Here is a 21885-nt window from a genome sequence, read left to right on the forward strand (position 1 = left end):
GGGCAAAGGTGCTGGGCAGGAGAGGCGGGAGGACAGAGATGGCGCAGGAGTGCGGTTCCACAGGGTCAGGTCCCTAACACGCTGGCCAGAGCAGGGAGCCGACCTCCAAACTCTCAGGGAAGAGAACCAGGTTGCCCACCGGCGGCACCTCGCACCTCGCCCTGACCACAAGCACGTGCGCCCAACCCGCCTCGCACCCCGGCCCGGGTGGGGGCTCAGGGGACTCCCGGGGCACTCAGGAGGGACGCCCCGGGCGGGGCGCGCAGGCGCGCTGAGGCCGTGAGCCCCAAGGGGCGGGCGGGTGCGCGCGCTTTCTCGCGCACGCGCGCACGGAGGGGGCGACGGCCGCTGTGACGCTGCGGCGGCGGCGGGCGGGCGGCGGCGCGTGAGGCGCGCGATCCCCGGTGTCTTGGGAGCAGTGCCCCGGCCCCCGCCGCTCCCGCCGCCGCCATGTCGGGCCGGTCGGTCCGGGCGGAGACCCGCAGCCGGGCCAAGGACGACATCAAGAAGGTGATGGCGGCCATCGAGAAAGTGCGGAAATGGTGAGGGGCCGGAGCTTAGGGGGCTGGCGGGGGTCGCGGATCCAGGCCCTGAGGAGCGCGGGACTGGCGGGTCAGGTGGGAGCCGACCGGCCGGCGCTGGGGGAGGGGGCTGCGGGAGAAGGCGGGAGGAGGGCGCCGCTGGCGTCGGCGTGAGGTCAGAGGGCGCGCCGGCCGCGGCCAATCAGCGGTCCTCTCGGCTCGCGGGCCCGCCCACCTGCTGCGGCTGCTGCCGCGCGCCGCCTGGGAGGGGATTCCGGCTTCCGGCCCGGACTGGAGCTGCCTGGCCTCGGTGCCCGCGCCCGGCCCAGCCCGGGGCCCGCCCTCCCCTCTTCCTGGGCAGTGGCCCCGCCCGCGTTTCCAGGCTTCCTCTTGATAATAGCGAGTAGCCCTGGAGTGGTGTCAGCCCGCCAGGCTGAGCGCTCTGCGTATTCAGGCGTTGAAGTTGGGTGAGTTTCTGGGTTAGTCCATCTGTCAAGGGAGCAAGCCTGGTGTCATCCAGAGGGATACCCCTCCCTTTCCCCCAGTAACCGGCCCCTGCGCCGCGAGCTTGGTAGGCATTTTCTCTTGCTGCCCCGGCGGCTGTCAGGAGAGTCCTTTGCAAACTATGTACCAGCCTCCCTCTAATTTCCCTGCTTCTGCTCTTGTTCATTCCCCAGTCCGTTCATCATTTGCACTGTGTGATTTCATTTTTCTCACTTCCAAGTAGCAGAGTGGTCTTTTTAAAGTGCACATCCTTACTTGGGAGGCTGTGGTGGGAGGATTGCTGGGACCCAGGAGTTGGAGGCTGCAGTGAGCTATGATCGTGCCACGGCACTCCAGCCTGGGCTACGGAGAGAGACCCCGTGTCTAAAATGTTCATGGAAGATGCCGATTGAGCACCTGTTTAGTATCCGGAACTCCGATACATACTATATCGGTGTGTATCGGAGTCATCACATTAAACTTTCACAGCCAACTTCGTCAGCTCTTTTGTATAGCCAATTACTACTAATAATTTAAAAACCCAGGTCTGGCTAGGTGAGGTGGCTCAGGCATGTAATCCCAGCACTTTGGGAGGCTGAGGTGGGCGGATCGCTTGAGGCCAGGAGTTTGAGACCAGCCTGGGCAACATAGTGAGACCCCGTCTCTACAGAAAATAAAAGTTCAAGTAGATGTTACCTCCCTCCAGGAAGCTTTCCTTAACTCCTCCCATCCCTTTACCTCCTTTAAGGTCGTTGGTACGTTGGACTTTATTTGTGTGTTTATCTGTCCATTTCCCCACAAGAGGGAAGTTCCTTCTCTTTTTTATGTCTGAGGGCTTCATATATAGTTGGGTTTCAGTATAAATATTAGTTTAACATATTCATGGTTTTCCTTGTCCACCTTTAATCCTCCGAGGTTTTGGTGAAACCTAAGAACAGGTACACCTTTCTCTTCTCCCCATTTTTGACCCCCCGCCCCTAGCAGGCTAGGCTGAAGGGCCATCCCCTGTCACCTGGAACTCTGTACCAGCCTCCCTGTAAACTCTCTGCTTCTGCTCTTGCTCATTCCCCAGTCTGTTCATTTGCACTGAGTGATTTTATTTTTCTCTCTTCCGAGTAGCAGAGTGACCTTTTTAAAGTGCACAGCCTTATTTGGAAGGCTGTGGTGGGAGGATCGCTGGAGCCCAGGAGTTGAGGCTGCAGTGAACTATGATCATGCCATGGCACGCCAGCCTGGGCAACAGAGCGAGACCCCATCTGTAAAAAAATATATAAAATGTGCATCTTATCCTAGCACCCCTAGTAATGCTTCAGTGGTTCCCTTCTTGCTTTTAGGATAAATACTGAAGAAGGCCCTCCTTCCTGCCTCACTTGGCTGGCTCTTTCCCAGGATGCCCGCTGTCTTACCAATGAAGTCACTCTGCTCTTCCTGCCGCCTGGCATTCTTCCTCTCTCCTCTCCTCCCTCTTGCCGAGTTAACTCCTAGCTCAGCTCAAAAGTTGCTTCCTTAGGTTTACCACTTGAGATTCCCAATCTAGATCAAGTCTCCTTCATAGACCTTTCCACAGTTGTATTAGATGGACTCATAAGACATTTCCTATATTTGATTTCTTTTTTTTTTTTTTTTTGAGACAGTCTTGCTCTGTCACCCAGGCTGGAGTGCAATGGTGCGATCTTGGCTCACGGCAACCTCTGCTTCCCGGGTTCAAGCAATTCTGCCTCAGCCTCCCGAGTAGCTGATTATAAGTGTACACCACCACACCCAGCTAATTTTTTGTATTTTTGTGGAGACCGGGTTTCACCATGTTGGCCAAGCTGGTCTTGAACTCCTGACTTCCAAGTGGTCCTCCCACCACGACCTCCCAAAGTGCTGGAATTACAGATGTGAGCCACTGTGCCTGGCCTCCTGTATTTGACTAATTAACCTACAAAAATAGCAATTTGATATGGTTAAACCTGATGATTAAGTGACTAATCTTGAATTGAGCTATTCATGTCTGTTTCCAGATATAAGACAGGGTCTGTGAGGGCAGGGACTGTGGATCTTGTTCCCTGCATCACCAGGGCCTAGCACAGCCTGTTGTATACTAATTGGTTGAATAAATGAGAAAATGGAGTGGTCTGTTCAGGAATTAATTTTAGTTATTTTCTAAGACTTTAATTCGCTCCTTCTGTTACATCACAGTCTCTTTACACTCCCAGTATGTCATCTGTTGTTGTTTTTTTTTTTTGAGACCCAGTCTTGCCTGTCACCCAGGCTGGAGTGCAGTGGCGTGGTCTTGGCTCACTGCAGTCTCCGCCTCTGGGGTTCAAGCAGTTCTTCCGCCTCAGCCTCCTGAGTAGTCGGGACTACAGGTGTGCGCCACCATGCCCGGCTAATTTTTGTATTTTTAGTGAGGACAGGATTTCACCATATTGCCCAGGCTGGTCTCGAACTCCTGGGCTCAAGTGATCCACCCACCTCAGCCTTCTAAAGTGCTGGGGTTGCAGGTGTGAGCCACCGTGCCCGGCCCTATTATGTCATCATTTGCTGAACAGCATCAACAACTACAACAGCAGTTGCTTTTTTTTTGCTTTTTTGTGACTTCATGTTTGGACTTGACTCTTTGAGAAGTTGGCTCAGATCTGTGACAAAGCAGTTCCCTGCATTTGACCCTTGTTCCTACTGACAGCAAGTACCTCTTAAGGTATTGGTGGACCTTAAAATAAGCAAATTTGTTCTCTGCCTGCATGCTTAGGGAATAACCTTCTTGGAATGAAGGAGAGGCTGGGCACGGTGGCTCACACCTGTAATCCCAGCACTTCGAGAAGCTGAGGCAAGAGGATCGCTTGAGCCCAGGAGTTCAAGATCAACCTGGGCAACATGGTGAAACCCTATCCTTACTAAAAATACAAAAAATTAACTGGGCATGGTGGCCTGTAGTCCCAGCTACTTGGGAGGCTGAGATGGGAGATTCACCTGAGCCTGGGATTTTGAGGCCGCAAGGAGTGGTGATCACGCCACTGCACTCCAGCCTGGGTGACAGAGGGAGACCCTATCTCAAAAAAAAAAAAAAAAAAAAAAGTCTCCTTTGTTCTATCTCCTCCACACATTTGTTTGCAGACTTCAAAGGCACTCTGTGGGTAAGCTCAGAACAGTGGCATTCTAATCTGGTGTACATAGTTCGGGGTCCTTAGTCATTTAGAGAGTGACCTTGTGCAAGGGTTATCCCTTGCTTATTTCGTGAGTGTAGTGGACTGATAAACTCTGCCATTTTTACCCCTTTGGAACACAGCAAGAGACAGGATTTCTACAAAGCTTTGAACTTCAAAGTTGAAATTTAAAAATTTCTTTAGACTAGTTTTCTTTCTTTTTTTTTTTGAGACGGAATCTCGCTCTGTCACCCAGGCTGGAGTGCAGTGGCGCAATCTCAGCTCACTGCAACCTCCGCCTCTCAGGTTCAAGCAATTCTCCTGCCTCAGCCTCCTGAGTAGCTGGGACTACAGGTGTGTGCCACCACACCCAGCTAATTTTTTTGTATTTTTAGTAGAGACAGGGTTTCACCGTGTTAGCTAGGATGGTCTCGATCTCTTGACCTCGTGATCCGCCCACTTTGGCCTCCCAAAGTGCTGGGATTACAGGTGTGAGCCAGCGCTCCTGGCCTAGTTTTCTTTTTCTTTATGCAGTCTTAGTAACCCAGAAAGGGAAAGGATCCTAACATTTCCCACCCACCACGCCATACCCCCCAGCAGCAGGTGTCTCTCCTGAGATTGTTTGCCCCTTGGAAGGGTCTTTAAATGGACACAGGAGGCCAGGTGTGGTGGCTCATGCCTGTAATCCCAGCATTTTGGGAGGCCAAGGTGGGCAGACTGCTTGAGACCAAGAGTTCAAGACCAGCGCGGGCAACAAAGAGAGACCTCCCCCCCCCCACCCCGCCACCCCAACCGTCTCTACAAAAAATAAAAATTTGGCTGGGCGTGGTGGCGTGCGCCTCTAGTCCCAGCTACTCAGGAGGCTGAGGTGGAAGGATTGCTTGAGCCCAGGAGGTCAAGGCTGCAGTGAGTTATGATTGTGCCACTTCACTCCAGCCTGGGAGGCAGAACGAGACCCTGTCTCACTAAAACAAACAAAAAAAAGGAATGTAGTAATAGAACTCATATATTTGGTAAAGAGAAAAGCACTCAAAGTAACTCGCATGCAAGTAAAAAAGAATATGGTGCTGTGTGTGCTACCTTCCAGCCTTATGTCCCACATCCTTTTTTTTTCTTTCTTTCTTTTGAGACAGGGTCTCTGTTGCCCAGGCTGGAGTGTGGTGGCGTGATCTCAGTTTACTGCAACCTCTGCCTCCTGGGCTCAAGGGATCCTCCCACCTTAGCCTCCGGAGTAGCTGGGATTACAGGCACACGCCACCACGCCCAGCTACTTTTTGGTTTTTTTTTGTAGCGACAGAGTTTCACCATGTTGGCTGGGATGGTCTCGAACTCCTGACCTCAAGCGATCTGCCCACCTCAGTCTCCCAAAGTGTTGGGTTTACAGGCGTGAGCCACTGCGCCTGGCCTGTATTTTTTTTTTAGAGATGAGGTCTCGCTAAATTGCCCAGGCTGTTCTCAACCTCCTAGGCTTGAGCGATCCTCCTGCCTCAGCCTCTCAAAGTGCTGGGATTTCAGGTGTGAGCTACCATACCCCACCAAGAGGAAGTTCAGAAGGATTCCAGATTGAAGGAATGATCTGCTGAGTAGTAGAAAAGCACAAGTGATGAACAGAAAACACATTGCATTGTTTTATCCGTTCTAAGAAGTGTCTTTCTTTTAGGGAGAAGAAGTGGGTGACTGTGGGTGACACGTCCCTGAGGATATTTAAGTGGGTTCCTGTGACAGACAGCAAGGAGGTAAGTGTGGAAGAAAATCAAAAGATACCATTTTCTTTATTTCTTTATTTGATTGCCTCTTTTTTTTTTTTTTTTGGGACGGAGTCTCGCTCTGTCACCCAGGCTGGAGTGCAGTGGCATGATCTTGGCTCACTGCAACCTCCGCCTCCTGGGTTCAAGCAGTTCTCTGCCTCAGCCTCCCAAGTAGCTGGGGTTACAGGCATCTGCCACCACACCCAGCTGATTTTTGTATTTTTAGTAGAGACGGGGTTTCACCATGTTGGTCAGGCTGGTCTTGAACTCCTGACCTCGTGACCCACCTGCCTCAGCCTCCCAAAGTGCTGGGATTACAGGTGTGAGCCACTGCACCTGGCCTAATTGCCTTTTAATTAAAGGAATTTATTTGCCCAGAATTGAGTGGAAAATACTTCAAGGTACCCTGTTATTGGTCCATGCAAGGCCTCTCTTTATTATTTTCCTACTTTATTCCTTTCCCTTAACCCAAGCCTCTTTTCCAGGGCTTGACAAACTACAGCCCTGGCGTATTCCTTAGGTTTGTCAGTATAGTTCTATTAGAACATAACTGGCTGGGCGTGGTGGCTCACGCCTGTAATCCCAGCACTTTGGGAGGCCAAGGTGGGCGGATCACTTGAGGTCGGGAGTTCGAGACCAGCCTGGCCAACATAGTGCAACCCCTGTCTCTACTAAAAATACAAAAAAAAGTAGCTAGGCCTGCTGGCAGGCACCTGTAATCCCAGCTACTCAGGAGGCTGAGGCAAGGAGAATCGCTTGAACCTGTAATGCAGAGGTTGCAGTGAGCCAAGATCCCGCCACTGCACTCCAGCCTGGGCAACAGTGTGACACACCATCTCAAAAATAAGCAAACAAACAAAAAAAACCAAACACATAAGTATGCCCACTGATTTCCTTATTGTCTGTGGTGCTTTTGAATTACAGTGGCAGATTGAGTGGTTGCCATAAGGCCAAATGGCCCGTAAAACCTAAAATATTTATCATCTGACCCTTTAAGAAAAAGTTTGCTGATACTTGCTCTTATGTGATTAGTCCCCCACTGTATTGTGTGTATCATATGTATATACATCTTTCTAATTCTGGTGTAGACCTTTGTGCTTCATCTTTGTTGGATGTATTTGGATACCTGTATATTCTTTAAAAATACATAGCATTGTTTCATATGTGTATTTTTGTGTTTAAACGAAACTTAAATATGTGGGCCGGGCGCGGTGGCTCACGCCTGTAATCCCAGCACTTTGGGAGGCCAAGACGGGCGGATCACGAGGTCAGGAGATCGAGACCATCCTGGCCAACACGGTGAAACTCCGTCTCTACTAAAAATACAAAAAAATTAGCCAGGCGTGGTGGTGGGCGCCTGTAGTCCCAGCTACTCGGGAGGCTGAGGCAGGAGAATGGCGTGAACCCAGGAGGCGGAGCTTGCAGTGAGCCGAGATCGTGCCACTGCACTCCAGCCTGGGCAACAGAGTGAGACTCCATCTCAAAAAAACCAAACAAACAAACAAAAACAAACAAAAAAATATGTACAGTATTTTGCCAGAACCTCTTTGTATTCTCTGTGGTTCAACTTTGGTTTTTTAATTTGGGGTTTTTTGCTTTTTTGTTTTTTTGAGACAGACTCTCGCTCTGTCGCCAGGCTGGAGTGCAATGGTGCAATTTCAGCTCACTGCAACCTCTGCCTCCCAGGTTCAAGCAATTCTCCTGCCTCAGCCTCCTGAGTAGCTGGGATTACAGGCGCCTGCCACCACGCCTGGCTAATTTTTCTATTTTAAGTAGAGACGGGTTTCACCATGTTGGTCAGGTTGGTCCCAAACTCCTGACCTCAAGTAATCCGCCTGCCTTGGCCTCCCAAAGTGCTGGGATGACAGGCATGAACCACCGTGCCTGGCCCAACCTTGTTTTGAGAACCCTCCATGTATCTGTAAATATAAATAGAATTATTACCTTTGACTCATGCATTGCATTTTCTTATTTGCAGTGAGTACCTTTATCTACATATTTTCTGGGTGATAAATACCCAGATTGTTTCCAACTTTATTTTTTCTAATTGTTTTTTAAATTTTCAAATATAAAACACATACAGAGAAGTATATAAAACATTAATGTACAGTATATGAATAAATATAAAGCTAACACTCTTGTGAGAACCACTCTGCAAAACACAGCTTTGCCAAGACCCCAGCAGACCTCTCTGCAGCTCTTCCCATCCTCTTCCTCCTGTCCCTCTAAAGGTAATGACTCTCCTACTTTTGCTTTTCTTACCACTTGTCTAGTCATTCATAAACAGTTTTTCCTTTATTATTATTTTTGAGATTTTTTTCCAGAGACAAAATCTCACTATGTCACCGAAGCTGGAGTGCAGTGTCATGATCTCAGCTCACTGGAGCCTTGACCTCCCAGGCTCAAGCAATCCTCCCACCTCAGCCTCCTGAGAAGCTGGGACCACAGGCATGTGCCATCATGCCCAGCTAATTTTTTTTCTTTCTTTTTTTTGTTTGTTTTGGAGAGATGGGAGTTTGCTATGTCATCCTAGGCTGATAGGTCTCAAATTCCTGGGATCAAATGATCTTCCCACCTCGGCCTCCCAAAGTGGTGGGATTATAGGCATGAGCCATCATACCCACGCTTTTTCCTTTTTTAGAGATGGTGGGGGGGTCTCATTGTTGCCCAGGCTGGATTTGAACTTTTGGGCTCAAGGGATCTTATCTCAGCCTCCCAAATAGCTGGGATTACAGGCATGTGCCACTGCACCAGCCTCTAACATTTTGAGTGTTATGGAAACAGCATGATAAAGTATCTATTTTCGTGTGTCTTGTTTCTTTTGCTCAGCATTATGTTTGTAAAATGCATCCATGTTGTCCTTGGAGTTACCCATTCCTTTCCATTGCTCTCTCTGCTGTATTTTGCTGCATATTCATCACATGGCTAAGTGTAGTTTATTTTTCTGGTTCTCCTGTAGATATTGAGGTTGTCCACAGTTAGGTCCAATAGGAACAATGCCCCTGTGAGCATTCTTGTTCAGAATCCACATCAACATGTACATGAGTTTTCCTAGGATATATTCTTGGAAGGAAAGTGGCTGGGTCTTAGGGTATGTATGTTTTGACCTATATTAGCTGATGCTAAACTATTTGCTGAAATGGTAGTTGTACCAATTTATATTCCCACCAGAAACAGGAGTTTTCTTTTTTGGAGTTTTTTTTGTTTGTTTGTTTGTTTGTTTTTTTGAGACAGAATTTCGCTTCTCTTGACTAGGCTGGAGTGCAGTGGCGCAATCTCGGCTCACTGCAGCCTCTGCCTCCTGGTTTCAAGCGATTCTCCTGCCTCAGCCTCCCGAGTAGCTGGGATTACAGGCATGCGCCACCACGTCTGGCTAATTTTGTATTTTTAGTAGAGACTAGGGTTCTCCATGTTGGTCAGGCTGGTCTTCAACTCCCGATCTCAGGTGATCCGCCCGCCTCGGCTTGCCAAAGTGTTGGGATTACAGGCGTGAGCCACTGTGCCTGGCCTGCTCCTTTTTTTATTATTATTATTATTTTGTAAGACAGGGTTTCAATCTGTCGCCCAGGCTGGAATGCAGTGATGTAATCTCGGTTTACTTCTACTTTTGTCTCCTGGACTCCAGTGATCCTCCCACCTCAGCCTCCTGAGTAGCTGGGACTACAGGCACATGCCACCACATCCAGCTAATTTTTGTTGTTGTTGTTTCCTTATTTTGTTTTGTTTTTTCGAGACAGAGTCTCACTCTGTTGCTCAGTCTGGAGTACAGTGGTGCGATCTAAGCTCACTGCAACCTCTGCCTTCCGGGTTCAAGCAATTCTCCTGCCTCAGCCTCCAGAGTAGCTGGGATTACAGGCACACACCACCAAGCCCGGCTAATTTCTGTATTTTTAGTAGAGACAGGGTTTTACCATGTTGGCCAGGATGGTCTTGATCTCCTGACCTCGTGTTCTGCCCACCTCTGCCTTCCAAAGTGCTGGGATTACAGGCGTGAGCCACTGTGCCCAGGCTCGCCTAAAATTTCACGCACCTACATTTTTTTTTTGAGACAGGGTGTCACTCTGAGGCTGGAGTGCAGTGACGTAATCTTGGCTCACTGCAGCCTCCGCCTCCTGGGTGCAAGCAGTTCTGGTGCCTAGCCTCCCAGTAGCTGAAACTACAGGTGCATGCCGCCTCACCCAGCCTAATTTTTGTATTTTTTGGTAGAGACGGGGTTTCATGATGTTGGCCAGGCTGGTGTTGAACTCCTGACCTCAAGTGATTTGCCCATCTCGGCCTCCCAAAGTGCTGGGGTAACAGGTGTGAGCCACTGTGCTCAGCCTCATGCACCGACTTCTTACTGTTTTCTCCTACATTTGTTTTTCTTTTTGCTAGAATACATCCTTCAAGAGTTTTGTCAAAGAGAGCTTCTGTGGGGAAAACTTTCTGAAAATATCTTTGTTTCACTTTCGTGTTGAAAATTGATGATTTTACCTGTATATGAAATTCTAGGTTCAAAATTATTTTCTTTCAGCACTTTGAAGCTATTACTGAATTGTACATCCAGTGTCGCTGTTAAGAAATGTGATGTTATTCCCATGCTTGAGTCTTTGTAGGTGATCCACTTGGCTTCCTGGAAACTTTAGCATTTATTCTATCTTTGATCTCCTAGGAATTCCCTCAAAATATCCTGTAATATTTCTTTTCCTTTTTTTTGAGACTGTGTCACTCCATAGCTCATGCTGGAGTACAGTGGTGCAATGATGGTTCACTGTAGCCTCGAATTCCTGAGCTCAAAAAATCATTATGTCTCCACCTCCCAAGTAGCGGGGACTACAGGCACGTGCCACCACGCCTGGCAAACTTTTAAATTATTTGTAGAGACAGGGTCTTGCTGTATTTCCCAGGCTGGTCTCAAACTCCTGGGCTCAAGCGATCCTTCTGTCTTGGCCTCCCAAAGTGCTGGGATCACAGGTGTGAGCCACTGCACCCACGCAGCTGCTTGCTTGCTTGCTTTTTTTTTTGAGATGGAGTTTTGCTCTTGTTGCCCAGGCTGGAGTGCAATGGCGCAATCTCAGCTCACCGCAACCTCCACCTACCAGGTTCAAGTGATTCTTCTGCCTCAGCCTCCCAAGTAGCGCTTGCGTCACCATGCCCAGCTACTTTTGTATTTTTAGTAGAGATGGGGTTTCTCCGTGTTGTCAGGCTGGTCTTGAACTCCTGACCTTAGGTGATCCGCCCGCCTTGGCCTCCCAAATGCTGGGATTACAGGCGTGAGCCACCACGCCCGGCCAACTGCTTTATTTCTTAACTTTTCTCTCATTCATTTCATTTCTTGTCTTTTCCTGGTGCATTCTGAGTTTCTCAACGCAGTTTTTGCTCATTAATCTTTTATTTAGCTGTATGTATTTCAATTAACCTCATTCACTTAATTTTTATTTGAGCAATTATATTTTTCATAACAAATTGCCTCAATTGGTTCTTCCTCAAAATGACTTTTTTTTTTTTTTGAGACAGAGTCTCGCTGTGTCACCCAGGCTGGAGTGCAGTGGCATGATCTCATCTCACTGCAGCCTCCACTTCGCAGGTTCAAATGATTCTACTGCCTCAGCCTCCTGAGTAGCTGGGATTACAGGCATGTGCCACCATGCCCAGCTAATTTTTTTCTATTTTTAGTAGAGACAGGTTTCACCATATTGGCTAGGCTGGTCTCGAACTCCTGACCTCAAGTGATCTGCCTACCTTGGCCTCCCAAAAAGTGGTGTGATTACAGGCATGAGTCACTGCCCCTGGCTAAAACAACTTTTCAATATTATCCTTATCTTTCTGAGCAAATCCATGTTTAATTTCAGTTCTGCTCCTTCTGGTACAGACTGTTCTGTTTATCAGGGTGCCTGTGTTCCTCCAATCTTTGGTGAGTTTTATGCGTGCACTCACCTTTTATTCCCTTGGGACTCTCAATTGCATTGGCTGGTAATGTGTAACTACGAGGAGGACGGAAGTCTGATCCGTAGTTTTTCTTTTTTTTTTTTTTTTTTTGAGATGGAGTCTCGCTCTGTCACCCAGGCTCGAGTGCAGTGGCACGATCTTGGCTCACTGCAAGCTCTGCCTCCTGGGTTCACGCCATTCTCCTGCCTCAGCCTCCCAAGTAGCTGGGACTACAGGCACCCGCCACCACGCTCAGCTAATTTTTTTGTATTTTTAGTGGAGGCGGGTGAAAACCGTGTTAGCCAGGATGGTCTCAATCTCCTGACCTCGTGATCGGCCCACCTCGGCCTCCCACAGTGCTGGGATTACAGGCGTGAGCCACTGCGCCTGGCCAGTTTTCCTTTCTGTAAATGAATTTAGGAGGTCGAGGTTAGCCTCAGGGTTCAGCCTCTCCCTTTTGCTCTCTGCTGTCCTCTCTGGCTCCAGGGAACCTCCTAGCACCAACTCTATGGACTCTGCCTTTATCTGAGAGCAGCCATCCCAAGAAGTTCTAGGATGCCAAACTCATGGAGTTGATGGGGCGTGGTTCCGGAGCAACTGTTTATTCCCCCATCCAGCCTGGCTCTGGCCATTACCCACAGGGGTCAAAGGTCAAGCAGTTAAATCTCTTGGGCATTGTGTATAGACAGGAGTAGATGCTGCTAGAAAACCCCCTTTCCTTGGCCAAGTGCAATGGCTCACTCCTGTAATCCCAGCACTTTGGGAGGCTGAGGCAGGCGGATTGAGACCATCCTGGAGCCAGGAGATCGAGACCATCCTGGCTAACATGGTGAAACCCCATCTCTACTAAAAAATACAAAAAATTAGCCAGGCGTGGTAGTGGGCGCCTGTAGTCCCAGCTACTCGGGAGGCTGAGGCAAGAGAATGGCGTGAACCTGGGAGGTGGAGCTTGCAGTGAGCCGAGATTGTGCCACGGCACTCCAGTCTGGGTGACAGAGCAAGACTCTGTCTCAAAAAACAAACAAAAAATTCAGTTATTAACAAAAATTACGTTACTAATATAATGCATCTACCGGAAATATATAAAAAGTGTGAACTGGTAAATTTGAGGCTACTCAGATTTAAACTTTTGGCTTTTGGGATGCTCTCATTTTCATATGCTTGGATTTACTCTGGGCTTTTTTTTTTTTTTTTTTTTTTTTGAGTTAGGGTCTAACTGTGTTGCCCAGGCTGGAGTGCACAGTCATAGCTCACTGCAGCCTCAAACTTTCAGGCTCAAGCGATCCTCCCACCTCAGCCTTCTCAGTAGCTGGGACCACCAGCCTATGCCACCATACATGGCTCATTTTTTATTTTTTTGTAGAGATGGGGTCTTACTATGTTGCCCAGGCTGGTCTCAAACTCCTGGGCTCAAGGGATCCTCCCACCTCCGCCTCCTCAAGTGCTGGGATTACAGGCATGAGCCACTGTGCCTGGCCCTTGGGCTTTCTTGTTGCAAGCTGGTGCTTACCTGCCCACTGTGGTTGCCCTGCACTTATAACCTACATCTTTCTTGAAACAAATGTTATAGGTAAAAATAAACATGGGGTGATCATTTTGTTTTTTGGGTTTTTTTGTTTGTTTCTTTTTGAGATGGAGTTTTGCCCTTTCGCCCAGGCTGTTATGAAGTGGCGGAATCTCGGCTCACTGCAACTTCCACCCCCCAGGTTCAAGCGATTCTCCTGTCTCAGCCTCCAGAGTAGCTGGGATTACAGGCACATGCCACCATGCCAGGCTCATTTTTGTATTTTTATTTATTTATTTATTTTATTTTTTGTTTTATTTTATGTTTTTTTAGATGGAGTCTCGCTCTGTAGCCCAGGCTGGAGTGCAGTAGTGCCATCTTGGTTCACTGCAACCTCCACCTCAAGCAATTCTCCTGCCTCAGCCTCCCAAGTAGCTGGGATTACAGGCACATGCCACCACACTCGGCTGATTTTTGTATTTTTAGCAGAGATAGGGTTTCACAATGTTGGCCAGGCTGATCTTGAACTCCTGACCTCAGGTGATCCATGCGTCTTGGCCTCCCAAAGTGCTGGGATTACAGGCGTGAACCAGTGCGCCCGGCTGGGGTGGTCATTTTGAATGGATGAGGATGACGGATCAGGAATAGAGCCAGCCTGGGCCCATTTGTCCTGTCACTGTCTGTGTTACATGAGGTTCCTTCTTCTCTCACTTTTTCCCCACTCTGCTACTGAAACAGGAATCTTTCTCAAATGAGTGTTTTGTATTTCTTGCGCATTCGTATAGAGAAGGGTTGCCTGGCGCAATTTGATCAGGGCAGGAGAGGGATACTATGGGATGTTCTAGTCGAAGTGTATGTATCTGCCTGTTGCTTATGATTCACAGTATTCCTGCTGGAAGGGTTCATTTTTCTGAGGCTTGAGGAGAAGTGGCTTGTCCAGGATTCTGTTCTTCCTTGGGTCCTTGGATTCTCACACTGCTGTCGTTTTTCCTGTTCAGTCCTAATCCAGACCTCTGTGGTCTGTCACATAGCACCCTCCTCCTTCTCTGTGAGTCTCCTGCTTGGCTCTGTCATATTCCTCTTTTTTTCCTTTTCTAGAAAGAAAAGTCAAAATCGAACATTTCAGCAGCCCGAGAACCTAATGGCTTTCCTTCTGATGCCTCAGCCAATTCCTCTCTCCTTCTTGAATTCCAGGGTGAGTTGCATCTCTGTGTCTTCCTTGCAGGAGAATGAAAACTTGGATGAACGCATTAATAAGAAGAATTGGCCAGGTGCAGTGACTCACACCTGTAACCTCAGCACTTTGGGAGTCTGAGGCGGGCAGATCACCTGAGGTCAGGAGTTCAGGACGAGCCTGGCCAATATGGTGAAACCCAGTCTCTACTAAAAATATAAAAAGTTAGCTGAGCGTGGTGGCGCGTGCCTGTAATCCCAGCTACTCGGGGGTCTGAGACAGGAGAATCGCTTAAACCCAGGAGGTGGAGGTTGCGGTGAGCCGAGATCGCACCACTGCACTCCAGCCTGGGCTGCAGAGTGAGACTCCATCTCAAAAAAAAAAAAAGAATTCTGTGTATCAATTCAGTGCCTGCTGTTTCGCTGGTATTTTGCTAGGCACTTGACCTAAATCTTTTCATTTAAACTTCACGATAACTCTGCAAGATAGGTAATGGTATTCTCATTTTCCAGTTAAGGAAACTGAGGCTCAGAGAGGTTAAGTTACGTGTCTAAAGTTACATAACTTGTAAGTGACAGACTCCATGTCAGGTCCTGGTTGTCTGAATCAGAAGCTTTTTTTTAGATTGTACTTCATTTTTTATTTTTTATTTTTTGTAGAGACAGAGTCTGGCTATGTTGTCCAGGCTGGTTGTGAACTCCTGGCCTCAAGCAGTCCCCCGGCCTTGACCTCCCAAGGTACAAGCATGAGCCACTGCACCTGGCCTAGACTGTATGTTTTATCGTAGTCGCTTAGAGTAGGCTACCCAAAGCCGAAGCTTCTGCTTACCCACTGTTAGGACATGTTCTGCCTCCTAAACCAATCCCGCCGGATCATCACCGTAGTCATGATACTGCCTTTTACACCTACCTGCTAGGTACTGTCTACGAAGCACTTTTACTTTACTTTCTCATTTTTACCCATGTATCAGCCTGTGATATAAACCAGGCAGTTATTATCATCCCTATTTAAGGAAACTGATGCTCAGGGAGGAACAGTGTTTTGTCTAAGCTCAAAAGTGACAGTTTTATTCATTTGGTGACAAAATGCTACTTCCATTTTAGTGTGGGTATTAAAGGTCTTTATAGGAGTCAAGACTAGCATGAGTTTATGACTTTCTCTTCAAAACCAGATTGGAGCTAACCCAGCGTGTAGTTATTCCTTCCCCACCTCTTTCCCAGGCCCCACCAAGGTCAACCATGTGCTGTTGGAAAGGGAACACCAATGTGTGTTCAGTAGTCAGAAGGCTCTGGGAGACATATGAGGCTCCATTTCCTCAGTCTGGCCACCATCTCCTCCTTTTCATTTAGTAAACACTTAATGAACTCCCACTGTATGCAGGTACCATGCGTTGCACTGGGGAGTCAAGGACAAGTGAGCCACAGAGCCTGTCCACAGAGGCTCATGGGAGGAAGCACGCGTGCGAAATGATAAATGCAGGCGTGCACAGGCTATCACAGGAGAGTAAGAGAGGGTGGGCATTTCCACCTATGCGAGCCAGGGAGGTAGGGCTCTGCGGAAGAAGTGATGTTGGGGCTGTGTTGGGAGGTCTGAGGCTTTCCAGGACAAGAGAAGGCAGCCTAGCCAAGGAACAGCTGGGCAGAAGCACCCATGCATGACGAAGCTCTTGGGTTAGGGTCCAGCCTGCCTGGAGCTGAGGATGCTTGTAGGAGAACAATAGGCACTGAGGCCAGAGATCAGAAAGGACTTCCTATGTTGCGATAAGGCCAGCTCCTGCCTCTCCTAAGAAGTACTGGGTATGGCTGGGCGTGGTGGCTCATGCCTGTAATCCCAGCACTTTGGGAGGCTGAGGCAGGTGGATTACCTGAGGTCAGGAGTTCGAGACCAGCCTGACCAACATGGTGAAACCCCGTCTCTAATAAAAATAGAAAATTACCCAGGCGTGGTGGCGCAAGCCTGTAATCCCAGCTACTCGAGAGGCTGAGGCAGGAGAATCAGTTGAACCCAGGAGGCAGAGGTTGTGGTGAGCTGAGATAGCACCATTGCACTCCAGCCTGGGCAACAAGAGCGAAACTCTTGTCTCAAAAAAAAAAAAAAAATACTGGGTATGACATTTCTCCCTTAGGCAGCAGTGGAGCGTCAAAGGGTTTAGAAAGGTCTCTCTGGCAGTGGTTTGCAGTTCAGTTTAAGGTACATGAGACTGGAGGCAGGGCAGTGAGGTAGGTGGCTGTTGCAGGAGGCCAGGCTGGAGATAATGAGGCTTGAACTGAAGCAGTAGGAGAGGAAGGAATGAGCACAAATGATACCAGAGCAGGAGGGGGAAACACTTTGGTGACTGGCTACTGTAGGTGCAGCGGAGGAATGCATTGGTGACTCTTACTTTTTTTCTTTTTTTTTAATTTTAATTTTTATTTTTTGAGACGGAGTCTCGCCGTGTCACCCAGGCTACAGTGCAATGGCACGATCTCAGTTCACTGCAACCTCCACCTCCCGGGTTCAAGCGATTTTCCTGCCTCAGCCTCCCAAGTAGCTGGGATTACAGGCGCGTGCTATCATGCCCGGCTAATTTTTGTATTTTCAGTAGAGACGGGGTTTCACCATGTTGGCCAGGCTGGTCTCAAACTTCTGACCTCAAGTGATCCGCCCACCTTGGCCTCCCAAAGTGCTGGGATTACAGGCGTGAGCCACTGCACTCGGCCTGGTAACTCTTTTTTTTTTTTTTTTTTGAGACAGAGTCTCGCTCTGTTGCTCAGGCTGGAGTGCAATGGCGCGATCTCGGCTCACTGCAAGCTCTGCCTTCTAGGTTCATGCCATTCTCCTGCCTCAGCCTCCTGAGTAGCTGGAACTACAGGTGCCCACCACCACAGCCGGCTAATTTTTTGTAATTTTAGTAGAGACGGGGTTTCACCGTGTTAGCCAGGATGGTCTCGATGTCCTGACCTTGTGATCTGCCCACCTTGGCCTCCCAAAGTGCTGGGATTACAGGCGTGAGCCACCGTGCCTGGCCTCGGCCTGGTAACTCTTAAGTTTTGCACCTTGATGGTGACTTTAAGCCTTCAGGCAGAACTCCCAGGTGCTAATCCGTCAGTCCTTGGGGCAGTCAGGCAGCCGAAGCCTGAGCTCACCACCTTCAGACACCACCAGCCTCCTTCAGATGCCCAAGGATGCCTGACAAATGTCATTTTCTACACATCTTATGATGTGAGAAGGATTGAGAAGTACTGACCAGAGACACAGCTACATCCCTCCCTTCCACAAGCTGCAATCAGTGGATAATAAAGAAGAGTTTAATAAGCATATCCTGACCTTCCTAAAGTGTAATGTTGCATAAACATAAAGATTCTGGCTGCCTCTGGTGCTTAGAATCTATGTCGTGTAGGCAGGGCACAATGATTATTATACTCAGTTGTATCCTTGGCTGCCTAAAGTGATGCCAGGCCCTTGGCTCTGTCCAGAGTTCCTCTTGAGGAAAATGACCACGCTCAGCTGCTGCCTTTGTTCTGTTTGGTTTTCAGACGAAAACAGCAACCAGAGTTCCGTGTCTGACGTCTATCAGCTTAAGGTGGACAGCAGCACCAACTCAAGCCCCAGCCCCCAGCAGAGTGAGTCCCTGAGCCCAGCACACACCTCCGACTTCCGCACGGATGACTCCCAGCCCCCAACGCTGGGCCAGGAGATCCTGGAGGGTGAGTCGTGGTTGGCCGAGGATGAGTTTCCTAGAAGGGCCTTGCTTTCTGCTCTTGTTGTGTCTCGTCTTTAGAGTAACAGGCTCAAGAGAGCACCTCAGAGCCAGGCAGCACCAAGCCCTTTCTCGATAGCTTAGGAATGATTATAGTTTCCCCTTTCACAGAGGGAAGGGAGAAAACAAGCATTAGAGTTGAGTGCCAGGCTGTGTGGAAGGAACTTGAGTATTTGACGCCTGGTATAATTCTTTCAAAAATCCTGTGAGGTGGCAGCTATTGTCTTCTTTTACAGATGAGGAAAATGGACATTCAAAGCTTAGAAAGGTTAAATTGGGCTGGGCATGGTGGCTCACACCTGTAATCCCAGCACTTTGGGAGGTCGAGGTGAGCGGGTCACTTGAGGCCAGGAGTTCAAGACCAGCCTGACCAACATGGCAAAACCGTCTCTACTAAAAACATAAAAAATTTAGTTGGGCGTGGTGGCATGTGCCTGTAATCCCAGCTACTCCGGAGGCTGAGGCAGAAGAATCACTTGAACCCAAGAAGCAGAGGTTACAGTGAGCTGAGATCACACCAGTGCATTCTTGCCTGGGCAACAGAGTGAGACTCCATCTCAAACAAACAAAAAAAAAAAGACCTGGCGCGGTGGCTCACACCTGTAATCCCAGCACTTTGGGAGGCCGAAGTGGGTGAATCACCTGAGGTCAAGAGTTAGAGACCAGCCTGACCAACATGGTGAAACCCCATCTCTACTAAAAATACAAAAATTAGCCAGGCATGGTGGCGCAAGCCTGTAATCCCAGCTACTCGGGAGGCTGAGGCAGGAGAATCACTTAAACCCAGGAGGCAGAGGTTGCAGTGAGCCAAGATCGCACCACTGCACTCCAGCCTGGCGACAGAGCTAGACTTCATCTCAAAAAAAAAACAGAGAAAGGTTAAATCGCTTGTCTGAGATCACATAGCCAGTCTAGTAACTGTTGGAATGAATGTCACTTTAAGTCCTTCTATTTTCAGCATTTATGCTGTCTGCATTACATGCTAAATTTTTTTTTCTTTTTTTTTTTTTTTAAAGAGATAGGGTCTTGCTCTGTTGCCCAGGCTAGAATGCAGTGGCTGAATCCTAGCTCACTGCAGTCTTGAACTCCTGGGGTCAAGTGATCCTCTTGCCTCAGACTCCGTAGTAGTAGGACTGTAAGCCTTTGCCACCATGCCTGGCTTTCTTTTAATTTTCTGTAGAAATGGAGTCTCACTATGTTGCCCAGGCTGGTCTTGAACTCCTGGGCTTCAAGTGATCCTCCCACCTCAGCCTCCAGAGTAGCTGGGATTATAGGTGTGAGCCACCATGCCCGACCCAGGTTTCTTGTTATAATATGGATATATAGATGTGTCTTAGGCCCTTGTTACCTTCTCCTGTGCTGTGACCTGTTAACAGCCAACTACAAAATGGAACTTGTTTCTCCATGGGAAATGCCAATTGTAGTTAATATTTATTGTGTTCTTACTATTTGGCATGTGCTGTTCTTAGCTCCTGTGTTTTATTACTTCATCTAGTCCTCATAGCAACTCTCAGAAAACTGGGAGATTGGGTTAGAGTTGTGATGTTTGGGCTAGAGGATGACAAGATGAGCTGCTTTGTCGGTTCCAGATATCTCCAGCCCAGCAGAGATGGCCCTCTGCAGTCTAGCCGTATTTTGCCCTTCCACCATTCTTGGCTGTGACCTGGTCCAGCTGGGCCCTGAATGAATGTTTGCTTCTCAGGCCAGTATTCTCCCCTCCTCACCAAGCCACCTCCACACAGCTCTAAGGAAGCTCCCCCAGGTCCAGGCCTCAGGGGAGCCCTGCCCTCAGGCCGACCCTGCTGCCTTTTCAGAGCCCTCCCTGCCCTCCTCGGAAGTTGCTGATGAACCTCCTACCCTCACCAAGGAAGAACCAGTTCCACTAGAGACACAGGTAAGCAATCACTTTGAGTTTTCCAGTTTTTTGTTTTTTTGGTTTAAGGCAGGGTCTCGCTGTTGCCCAGACTAGAGTGCAGTGGTGCGATCCTGGCTCACTGCAACCTCCACTGCCTCCTGGGTTCAAGCGATTCTCCTGTTTCAGCCTCCTGAGTAGCTGGGATTACAGGCGCCCACTACCACACCTGGCTAATTTTTGTATTTTTAGTAGAGATGGGGTTTCACTATGTTGGCCAGGCTAGTCTCGAACTCCTGAGCCCAAGTGATCCACCCATCTCAGCCTCCCAATGTGCTGGGATTATAGGCGTGAGCCACTGTGCCCGGCCAGGCTTCCCAGTTTCTAAGTCAAAAAACCAGGAAAGACTGTGGATGTGGGGTTGGATCTGCAGCGCCGGAAATGAGTCCCAGGGTTGTAGGCAGGGGAGGATGTTTGATCATCTGCTGGAAGGAGCAGAGTGGACATCCCATTATAATTCGGGTGGGTGGGAAGGTTCTGGTTGGGAGGGGTGGCCCTGTCATTCCATGCTCTGCCTGCTCCTAGGTCGTTGAGGAAGAGGAAGACTCAGGTGCCCCGCCCCTGAAGCGCTTCTGTGTGGACCAACCCACAGTGCCGCAGACGGCGTCAGAAAGCTAGCACCGTCCCGGCCCTCCGCCTCCTGGCCCTGCCTCTATTTATTGCATTCTGGTTCTGGCCGCGCTGCGTTGCTGGGGTAAGGGCAAGCACTGGGGTCAAGAGCCTGCACACATGAGCCTTCCGGGCTGGAAGGCTGGCGTAGGACTTGGGGCTGTAGCATCATCTTCCCGACCCTGGCACCTGTGTCTACTTGCTCCCGAGAAGAGGAGCGCTCATGTCTTTTTTGCACCCCAAGTTGGCTGGAGCATCGGCCACCCCAAGATTCATCTGTGACCTCCAGGCAGCAGTCTCTGCTCCAGAACCTCTGGACGGAGCTGCTGGCAGCTTCTGCGAGAAGAGAGAGATGTGGAAGGCACCCTCTAGAAGAGAGTGTGCCTCAGGTTACTTGAACTTGAATGGAGACTGTAGACTCCCGGACTTTCCCCTAGGACTGGGGGCCCTGTAGGCTGCTGTTGGAGAAGGACTGGGTAGAGACATTGGAGGGAAGGGAAGGGCTTTTCTCCACACAAGGGCAGAGAGTCCGTCTAGATTTCTTGCTGTCCTGCCAGTTCTGCCCATGCCTGAGGTGGTCCTACCTCTCACGGGCACCCTAGCTGCTGACAGCCCTTTGTGGCCGCCGTCCCCATCCCCTGCCCTCAGCACACACGTCCGCACACACGCAGCTTTCTTTGTTCTCACCTCTACCTGTCATTCCAGCATCCCTGCCTCCTGTCACAAACTGCCCCAGCAAGAATTTGAGGTTCTGACAACAGTACCCATCCCCCACAGTACCCCTTCAGCTCAGTTTCTAGAAAGCTCCCTTTTCTTTGAAATCTGCATGTTGAATTGAACTTTGTGATTTTATTTTTTGTTTCAAAAAAGTTTAAGAAAATGGAAATGGGCAACAGTGAGTGAAGACATATTTTAGCACTGAATAGAATATTTTTAAAATTAAACTATTTGAAATATGTCCTGTTGGTATCTGAGTGCTTCCTTCTTGAAGGTTGCGGGCCGGGGTGGGGGTGGTGGCTGAGTGCTTTTGGGGTCACTGTGGGCTGGGCCTGCCCATCCTTTCACTCCCACAGTGTGGACTTCATGACAGTGATTTCTAGCCTCCCTTTGAAGCTGTCACGTAGTTCAAATTATGCTTCTCGCTGGGCGCGGTGGCT

The 21885-nt window shown here is 49.1% G+C and overlaps 1 protein-coding gene across 2 annotated transcripts; it reads left to right on the forward strand.

Annotated features, from left to right (window-relative positions):
* Window positions 1–288: 288 nt before the first annotated feature.
* Window positions 289–21686, forward strand: BCL7B (BAF chromatin remodeling complex subunit BCL7B). Of its 2 annotated transcripts, XM_003318671.5 has the most exons (6): window positions 289–542; window positions 5796–5871; window positions 14393–14489; window positions 17984–18154; window positions 20022–20101; window positions 20645–21686. In XM_003318671.5, exons 1-6 carry the CDS (start codon window positions 451–453, stop codon window positions 20735–20737), a joined length of 609 nt encoding a protein of 202 aa, XP_003318719.1. In that variant the 5' UTR covers window positions 289–450; the 3' UTR covers window positions 20738–21686. The 2 variants fall into 2 exon arrangements, with proteins under 2 accessions (XP_003318719.1, XP_003318720.1); XM_003318672.4 differs by lacking the exon at window positions 17984–18154 and having other exon boundaries at window positions 338–542.
* Window positions 21687–21885: the final 199 nt, after the last annotated feature.

This window comes from Pan troglodytes, chromosome 6, assembly GCF_028858775.2.
Source record: "Pan troglodytes isolate AG18354 chromosome 6, NHGRI_mPanTro3-v2.0_pri, whole genome shotgun sequence".
Taxonomy (NCBI): domain Eukaryota; kingdom Metazoa; phylum Chordata; class Mammalia; order Primates; family Hominidae; genus Pan; species Pan troglodytes.

Excerpts from the sequence above, each read along its gene's own strand:
- BCL7B (XM_003318671.5), top strand. The coding sequence starts at position 451 with ATGTCGGGCCGGTCGGTCCGGGCGGAGACCCGCAGCCGGGCCAAGGAC. Across the intron at positions 543-5,795 it reads ATCGAGAAAGTGCGGAAATG|GGAGAAGAAGTGGGTGACTG; the intron begins GTGAGGGGCCGG and ends TCTTTCTTTTAG. Across the intron at positions 18,155-20,021 it reads GGGCCAGGAGATCCTGGAGG|AGCCCTCCCTGCCCTCCTCG; the intron begins GTGAGTCGTGGT and ends CTGCCTTTTCAG.